Consider the following 9188-nt stretch of genomic DNA (forward strand, 5'->3'; position numbering starts at 1 on the left):
ACTAATTTATTATTTATTTATTTTAAAAGTTTTTTCTTTTATTATATCTAAAACCTGAGAGACTATAAGTGAATAATTAATTTTTACTCTAGACATAAAGATTGTTATACTAGGTCTAATATTATTTATTTTTATTATTTTTTTACTATAGTAACTTGATATTCTTTCATATTGAACTCTATGCATCCTTAGCCTAATATTCTTTTATATATATATATCCCATTATCCCTTGTGGATGGCGGATGCGATGCTATGGAAGGCATGACCATGACATGTATGTAGAAATTGTGGGGAGGGAGAGAGAAGAGAGACGGGGGGCAGTAATGGAAATTGATGCAAAAAAAAAAAAGTAAATTTATTTGGGTGTTATATGTAATGTAATTAAAATAAAAAAAGAAAAAAATGTAATGTAATGTAATGACTAATGACTAATGAGCAATGAGGGTGTTGGTGTTGCTGTGTTCAATTCATTTTGTTCTGTTGGATACATACATTGGTTGATCATCTCATCTCATTTCATCATCGTTATCAATTTAATTTCGGACCTTCTCCTTTTCTCTTTTTCTCTTCTCAGCTTCCCCAGCTACCTCCCAAACCCCCACTGCACCCTCAAACGGACGATCCGAAGATAAATCATCTCTTTCTTCTTTCTCTCTCTCGCTCTCTCTCTCCAACAAACACTAATAATCATCACTCATCTTTTCTTCTTCCTCCTCCTCCTTCTTCTTCTTCAGTAAATAAATTAGTAAGATAATATCTTTAACCTTTTTCTCTATCTCTTTTTCACCAATCTCTCTCTCTCTCTCTTTCCATATATACATATTTTATTTATTTTTCTCCCTTTGTGGGGTTTTAAAGTAACCTCTATTTTTGACGATCTTCAGGATCAGCTTGATCTTATGTCAATGGAAAATTTGTTACATTAAAACCCAGGTACGTCTCCCCTAACATGCTCTTATGCTTCATTTCTCTCTCTCTTTCTCTTGTTGTTAGTTTAGTATAGTTTTTTCTTTTCTTGTTTTCTTTTGTTGGGGGACACAGATTCACTGATAAACCTGAAAGCTGAAAAAAAGGAGGAAGCTTTTTTACATCTAGGGAAGTGGGTTGGGGGTGTGTGTGCGTCTTCTTATTTCCGTGATTATGGCTGTTGCTGAGAATGCTGGGGCCAAAATCGGTTCTTCCAGTCAAAATTTGGACAACAGTGTTGTCTCATCGGACACCACTGAGATGGAGAAATCAAAGGCAAGGTCTGGCGGCGGCGGCGGCGGCGGAGGAGGAGGCGCTGTCAACGGTGGTGGTGGTGATCAGAATCTGAACGGTGTATTCAACCAAGACAGAGGTGCAAACACTGTTGTGTCAGTCCCTAACGGTAATTACAAGGCTCAGGTGGGTCAGATTCGAAATGGGTTTGATGGAAACGGTGTCCAGGGTCAACAGATGGTGGTCAACAATGATGGGTATGTTGGGATTAATGCGGTAAGGAATGGGGAGAACTGTGGTGAGAGTTATAAGAGGGAGATGAGGGATTTGGAGGAGCTTTTGTCAAAGTTGAACCCCATGGCTGAGGAGTTTGTGCCGCCGTCGCTCGCCAACAGTCACGGTTACTTGGCTGGTCCTGGTGGTGCTGCTGGTTTTGGATTCGCCAACAATTTTCTGCTCCACAATAATTATGGCAATGCTAATGGCCAGACTAACAGAAGGGTATGAACTTGGAAGAATTTTTTTTTATTTATCCAATGGTGGAATATTATCTTTTAACTTGTGCCTTGAATTTTTATTGATACAATAATTGCTTGTTGCAGAGGAAGAATGGCTATAGTCAAGGGAAGCGTAGAGCGAATAATAAGATGGATATGGAGAAAAGGGAAGAGATGATTAGGAGGACTGTTTATGTGTCTGACATTGATCAGCTGGTACATGTTTTTAGTTGTCTTATGGATTTTATCATTTCAGCTAACTTGCAAAGAATGCAATGTGTATTCACTTGGAAGGTGGTTTTTTATGTTGGTATCTAGGTTACCGAAGAGCAGCTGGCGGCTCTCTTTCTTAACTGTGGCCAGGTAGGAAACCGTTACATTTTGTTTGCTTGCGAGTTGCGACATGTGCTTCTTAATGACATTTGACCTTGTGATTACTTTTAAATGAACTCCTTTTTCATGAATATAGGTCGTTGACTGCCGCGTATGCGGGGATCCCAATTCTATTCTTCGGTTTGCTTTCATTGAGTTTACGGATGAAGGTAACGGTTCAACTTAATAAATGATGTCTGTATGCTCTAGTTATTAACATTTTGCCGTACTAATGCTATTATTTCTGCAGATGGTGCAAGGGCTGCTTTGAGCCTTTCTGGAACTATGCTCGGATATTATCCACTTAGAGTGCTACCTTCAAAAACTGCCATTGCACCTGTCAACCCAACATTTTTGCCCAGGGTAAGTTCTTTCTTTTTTTCTTTATCCCACATGGGCTCACTCAAGATATTTTCTAGAAGATGATTGATATATTCTTTTCGGTTCTACATTTCTAACGATGATTTATTCTCAGTCTGAAGATGAAAGAGAGATGTGCTCAAGAACAATCTATTGCACAAATATCGACAAGAAGGTGGTGATCTGACCCTTTCTTAGGATATATTAGTTTCGCTTTCTAATGTCTGTTTTGCAGGTTGCAGCAAATATGGCTCATTAATTCCTAACTTTTCTTTCTTGTTTCTGTTACAGCTCACTCAAGCAGATGTCAAAAGCTTCTTTGAATCTATATGTGGAGAGGTTAGTAACTGTTCATGGACCAGGAAATGTGCATTTGTTAGTTGAATTGAAATATGTTATTATATAGTTCTCTAGGTCCATTGCTTAAGAGGTTTTTGTTGGTTGAATACAGGTTCACCGCTTGAGGCTTCTTGGAGATTACCATCATTCAACTCGAATTGCATTCGTTGAGTTTGCACTGGTAATAATTCATTTGTCTTTCTTATTTTCGTCCGAGTCAGTTAATATTCACCTAATTCTTAATTTCCCATTTCTGAGCTATGCATCTGACTTTACTGCTATTTAAAGAGTTCCATTCTGTTCTTACTAATTATTGTTACATTCCACAGTAGTCGTGTCTTGTTGATAGCTTCTCTGGGAACATTTGGATCTTTCTATCATAATCATTTCTTAACAAAATAAATACTTGAGCATGCCAATCAATGAAATCGCTTGCAAATTGAAGTAGAGCCAACCTGTGAACTTAGTGCTGTGAAAATTAGGTTGTAATGGTAAATTTGTTCAAACAAAGTAAAAGTGATTAATTTATGCTGCTGTAGTCAGGGTCTTAAGAAGTTCCTTTGTTGCTCGTCCCTCAACTCCTTGCTATTAAAGTGTAACATGGAGGTGGGATCCACTCCATTTGACTTGTCATGCATTCGACATAGCTGCTCTGAGGTGTAACTAGAGCAACTAGAGGGACGAAGGGTGGGGTTGGTAAATTGGTGTGTACCGGGAAAGTCCCAAGTGGTTTACGGGAGTCTTTGATCTGGTATTTGAAAATGATTTTCCACCTTTGGAAGTTGAAGTGGATAAATATTAAATAATGTTGGTTCTCGACTACTTCTCACTCCTAACATGTACTGTGATGCCTCATGTGGTTGAGAGATGTGGCTTCTTTTACTTTTAAATTGTGTGTTCCGTCTCCATTTAGTTTCAATTTTTTTTCTATTTTTTATGGTATGCTTGGTTTGAAGGTAAAAATGGGCTGGAAATTATTGTGGATATTTACTTGTGGACATCCATGAAAATTTCTCAACATTTTTATCCTCCAACCAAACGCTCCCTTGATATGATATATTGTCTATATTCTCCCAATTATTTTGTCGCCCTATGGTTTTTTGGTCTGATGAATTTGTTTGCCTCTTTCTTGCAGGCTGAGAGTGCAATCGCAGCTCTGAGCTGCAGTGGTGTGATTTTGGGTGCACTGCCTATAAGGTTGGATTGGCATACTCCTCCAGATTTCAACTGTAGTTAGAAAAACTAGAAAAAAGAAACACTATGAAATGAAGTCTTCAACTCTTAAACAATTATTATTTTTCTGTATGCAGGGTAAGTCCATCGAAGACACCAGTCCGTTCCCGTGCTCCACGCACTGCTATGCACTGAATCATCCTTAAAATGTTTCTGGGGTTGATTGCTGTTCTGAGATAATATTTACATATATACATACATAGAAACAGATATGTCGTAAGGTACCCGTTGGCATTTAGTCAAAACACTTTCTGTCCTCGAGTCTTGCAGTAATGGTATCTGTGTTTCCCCCCGGGTTTTTATTTCCTTAGCATATGTAGAGTTCGATGGCACTCGAGGATCTTGATGGGTTAATTTATGATGCACAATGTGTTGTGTTGACCTCGCAACGTGCAAACTTTATGGTTTGGATGTTTCCTAACATCCGGAATTTACTATTTAAATAGAAACTTGTTACAAAGCCTTCGTTCAACATGAGCTGTTTATTTGGTTATGATCATTTTATTTAAACCTATGGTATGTCATATTAAGTAGCGGTTAATTGTCTATTGCATTTGGTATAGTTTGATGTTGTTTTCTTGTGCCAAAATTGGAATCTCACCCTTTTGCTTTGTTTGTTCCTTCTTGATATTACCGTAACATGGCCATCTACTAATATTGTCATGTTGCGTAGCCTAACCCAAAACCATCATCAAAACTCACTTGTAGTGTTGTATTTTTTTTTAATGTTTTTTTCTTAGTATAAACCAAGCATTGGATGCTATTAGTGTTGTGTTTTTCTGGGCATATTTTCTTCTACCAACCACTTGGTAGGTGGAGGATTAGATTCCGTGTCATGAGGAAGCCACCTTATTTTTCTGGTTTGGAATGATTCTCTATCGTTTTATTAAAACCACCACTCTTGATTACTTTTCCGAGTTTAGTTGTTATGCTATGCATGTGTTTGTTAGAATAATAAAATAGTGGGCGATTAAGTTATAATATTAAATGATTGGATTTTTGTATAATTTTTTTCTTATACTAACACAAATTAAATCTATTTCTTATAATATATATTAATGTCACCAATTCATGTACCATTGACTTGTTTATAAATATATATTTATTTCGTCTTTCCCTGTTGGAGTATATGAATTCAGTCCCGACCCAACCATACTCCTATCGTACCATGAGTACTCTGTTCTTGAATGGGAGGTTGTATCGTAAGAAACTAAGAATAACTTAAGCCTTTTCACGCTTTCTTTGTCAAAAACAAAATACAAGAAAACATAATAATTAATCAAGAATTCCGAATTAAAATTGGGAAAAAAAAAGATTTTGCTAGTGTGTATTCAACAAATTTTTTTTTTGGGACGTGTTATTCAACTATTCATGTGTGTGCGACTGTTTGCGCGTGTTTTTCCTTATGGATATTTAGGTTTATTCTTTTTGTCAGCATGTTTTTGTTATGTCTGCACAATAATAACAAAGTCGTTGCCCAATTCAATTTTATTTTTGGCCCTTTATATTTGAGCTTCTTTCCGTTTTTCAAATTTACACGCTGCGAAATCAAAAGGCCCCATAGATTTATTTCACAAGTATATCAAGTGGAATGGTTCCTGAATAATTTTTCTCCTAGGCAAAATTATATAATGGAAAAACCTATTTTTGTATAAACTACCAAAAAGACTTTCGAATTATTAAACCGTTGATAAAAATACCTTTCAATTTTATTAGCAATAAAAATTTATTTTAAAATACGAATAAAATATTCAACTATGAAGAAAGGTTGCCGCTGTTAATAGATATTAATTGACATTGTTGCTCTAGTCTTAGCTTTCACATAAAAAAAAAGGAAAGGTCCTCATCAGCAAAACAAGCCCATTATCCTCCACCAAATTCATCATCACCAACACGAGTACACCACCAGATTCAAATCGTTTTTTGTTTTTTATTTTGCAGATATGCTCCATAGTCGTCGTGGTTCAGAGGAGTTATAACAAACAAGATTTGGGAGGCAAACGAACGACAGAATGTGACGGAAGAGGGAAGGTGGAGGAACATGGAAGTGGTTATGACAGTGCAAGAAGATAAAGATAACAGGAGTAATTTGAGTTGAGAAGGTCTAGGAAACAGTACTTTTATTAAAATTTTGTCAGTACTTTTATTAAAAATTTAGTCCCCATTTAATCGGCAAACAAAAAATGAGTAATTTTTTACTAATATATATAATCTTACACTATTAAAAATGATTAATTGATAGTTACAAATTACAAAAGTTACTTGCTCCTAATACTCCTGATTTGAGTATTTAACATGAATGTCATATTAGTTAATTTTTTAAAGGGAAAAAGACAGATAGGTCTCTGATTTTAACAAATGGAGGACAATTTAGTCCTTCTATCTATTTGCCTCTCATACACCAAATAGAATTGGCTGACGTGGCTGAAATGGTATCCAGGTCTGGAAGGGGAATAAAGTTCGAAGGACAAATAGGTCCTTGAGAATGTAATTCATTATGCTTCTATATGTATCATATATTACTATCTAATTGAAATATACCTATATTATGTATCATATATTACTATCTAATTTAATAATCAAATGTGTCACATGACACTCTTATTAAAATTGAGAGAATTTTTTTTTCAAAATTAATAAACCCATTTCTTAAATTCTCTCATCTACCTTTCTCCATTTTTCTATTTCTCTCTACTATTTTTACTATATATATAATTATATTTTATATTAGTAATTTGACAAATCAAAATATGTCATAAGATATTTTTTTACAATTAAAATATTTTAAATGTAAAAGTATACATATTAAATTATTTTAAATTTTAGATAACGAATGTTAAAATTAATTATTAATAAAAAATTAGACTTTTTTATATAAAAATAATAACTAAAAATCTTATTATTTAATTTTTTATTTGCAGATATCTTGGTCTTCTTAGCCAGAGACTTTTGTCAACTTACAACTTTTTTGTAAAAGTATTGATTTTATAAATTTTTTGTGTCATGCATAATTTATACTGTTAGAACAAAGTGAACTATAATTTAAAAAAAAAATTATTCCCGTAATGTTATTATGGATAAAAATACTAGTTCTAATATAATATACAAATGCACTAATACTAACTTAATACATGAATGATGCACAAATGAACTAATGCTAACTTGATGCATAAATAAATTGATGCTAACTAATGCCACTGGTATGATGAAAACTGAACTAATGCAATTTAACAAATTCTAATATAATACACAAATGTACTAAAACTGAACTAATGCAATTTAAGAAAAAAAGTAGAAACAGAACAAGTGCAATTTCTGCAATTTTAATACAAATAATTTAAATTGCAGAATACAACAAGTTAATTAGATTTCAAAATACAAGCATAATTTTATAAACTAAATTCTCATAGTAGAAGTATAATAAACTAAATTCTCAAGGACCTATTTATTCTTCGAACTTTATTTGCAAAATGACGTCAATGACTTATTTGTCTTTCGAACTTTATTCTCCTTCCAGTGTGGCACAATAACAGACACCTAAACACCGTTTTAGCTACATCAATCAGTTTTATTTGGTGTATAAGAGGCAAATAAACAGAAGGACTGAATTGTCCTCCATTTGTTAAAGTCAGAAATTTTTTTATATTTAAATTTTATTAAAAATATATTTGTCAAAAATTTTAAAAAGTAAAGAACCCATATATCTTTTTTCCTTTTTTAAATTCATTGTTATGGTGGAGTTAACTATGAGTTAGTTTGGAGAAAGCGAACGATGGAGACTTCTAATTGGCTATGATATAATGAATTCGTGGTGGACTGGTGGTGGAGTTACTCGTAGCGTCTTTGATGTTTAAATTAGAATTCGTCCGAGTTATACATTAAATATGCATTTAAGTTTTTTATTTATAGTATTTAGAGAAAACGAAAATTCAGCCAAAATTCTTGGCCTGAAAATCGTCTTAGATTCAATTTGAATATTGAATCGTAAGAATAGTCAATGTAAATTTAATGTTTGGTGAAATTTTGAATTTTTATTAACGAATTTCATCTTTTATAAATGTAATATAAGTTTGATTCTATCGTAAATAATTTTGTAAATATTTTCATTTTTTACGAGTAGAAATGTGGTTTATTACTTTATTTAATAGACTAATCTCTATGTTAAGGATTTAGATATCAAAAGATTTAAAAATAATTAAAAGCGAGTTAAATATATAGGATTCTTTAAGTATATTCTGCATCGATCTTATTCTCCATTACCTTTACGCAACTATTTTCGGACTTCTTAACACAATCACATATTTAGGGGAAAATAGTTTGTTTTGTTTAAAAATGATTTAGACCTATGACATTGCATCCACGTATGTTTCGCTATTTATTTCTTTTGTATTGTAAAGAGAGAGAAATTACGTTGAAAAAATTAGTTTTTTATTCTTTAATAAATTAAACTAGCATGAATAAAAAAAATTTCAGATATGGGTTTAGGATTTAAAAATAGTCTTTTAAACTGTTATCTAATAAGCAAAACAAAAATGCTATTTTTATGTTAAAATTAGCCAATATAAATTGATGTATAAATATATATATATATATAATTTAATTTATGTTTTAAAAATATTATCTGCATATTAAAATTAATTATTATATATTTGTGTATAAATATATGTATAATTTAATTTATTTTTAATGTATATTTTATTTTAATAATTAATTTTTAACTAATTTTAGTATATACATCTAATATAAGTCTTTATTTTTAATATATATTCATATTAATAATTAATTTTAATAATTAATTTTAAAAAAATATATCATATCATCTATTATGTGTTTTAAGGTAGATTAAAAAAATTATAACAAAACTTTCATAAAGTTTTAAAAATATATATGGATACAGCCATATGAATATGATCAAGTCAAAAGCTTGGAAGAAAAAAGAAATAATCGACGTAAGATTGATTACTATGTTTTGATGTTTATCCATTCAGATTTAATACGATTTGATTAGATTGTTTCTGAACATGTTCTTTCGGGTGGCTATCTTTTCTAAATCATAATAATTGTGACAAAGTACTAAGTTTTCCGTCTTTACTGTGAAAGTGGATTAAAAAGCATGTATGCCTCACCGAGTCACCGGCCGCAATTTACATATCAAAAATTCTTTTTATTTTTTATTCTTCTTTCATT

General features: G+C 32.2%; 1 protein-coding gene across 1 annotated transcript; it reads left to right on the forward strand.

The window, feature by feature from the left end:
- Positions 1 to 459: 459 nt before the first annotated feature.
- Positions 460 to 4494, forward strand: LOC130955312 (polyadenylate-binding protein-interacting protein 12-like). The gene is made up of 12 exons (XM_057882152.1): positions 460 to 745; positions 885 to 933; positions 1042 to 1701; positions 1803 to 1913; positions 2016 to 2060; positions 2167 to 2239; positions 2320 to 2432; positions 2545 to 2604; positions 2721 to 2768; positions 2881 to 2949; positions 3904 to 3965; positions 4079 to 4494. Exons 3-12 carry the CDS (start codon positions 1141 to 1143, stop codon positions 4134 to 4136), a joined length of 1200 nt encoding a protein of 399 aa, XP_057738135.1. The 5' UTR covers positions 460 to 745; positions 885 to 933; positions 1042 to 1140; the 3' UTR covers positions 4137 to 4494.
- The last annotated feature ends 4694 nt before the right edge of the window (positions 4495 to 9188 follow it).

The sequence above is a fragment of the Arachis stenosperma genome, chromosome 10 (assembly GCF_014773155.1).
Source record: "Arachis stenosperma cultivar V10309 chromosome 10, arast.V10309.gnm1.PFL2, whole genome shotgun sequence".
Lineage (NCBI taxonomy): Eukaryota > Viridiplantae > Streptophyta > Magnoliopsida > Fabales > Fabaceae > Arachis > Arachis stenosperma.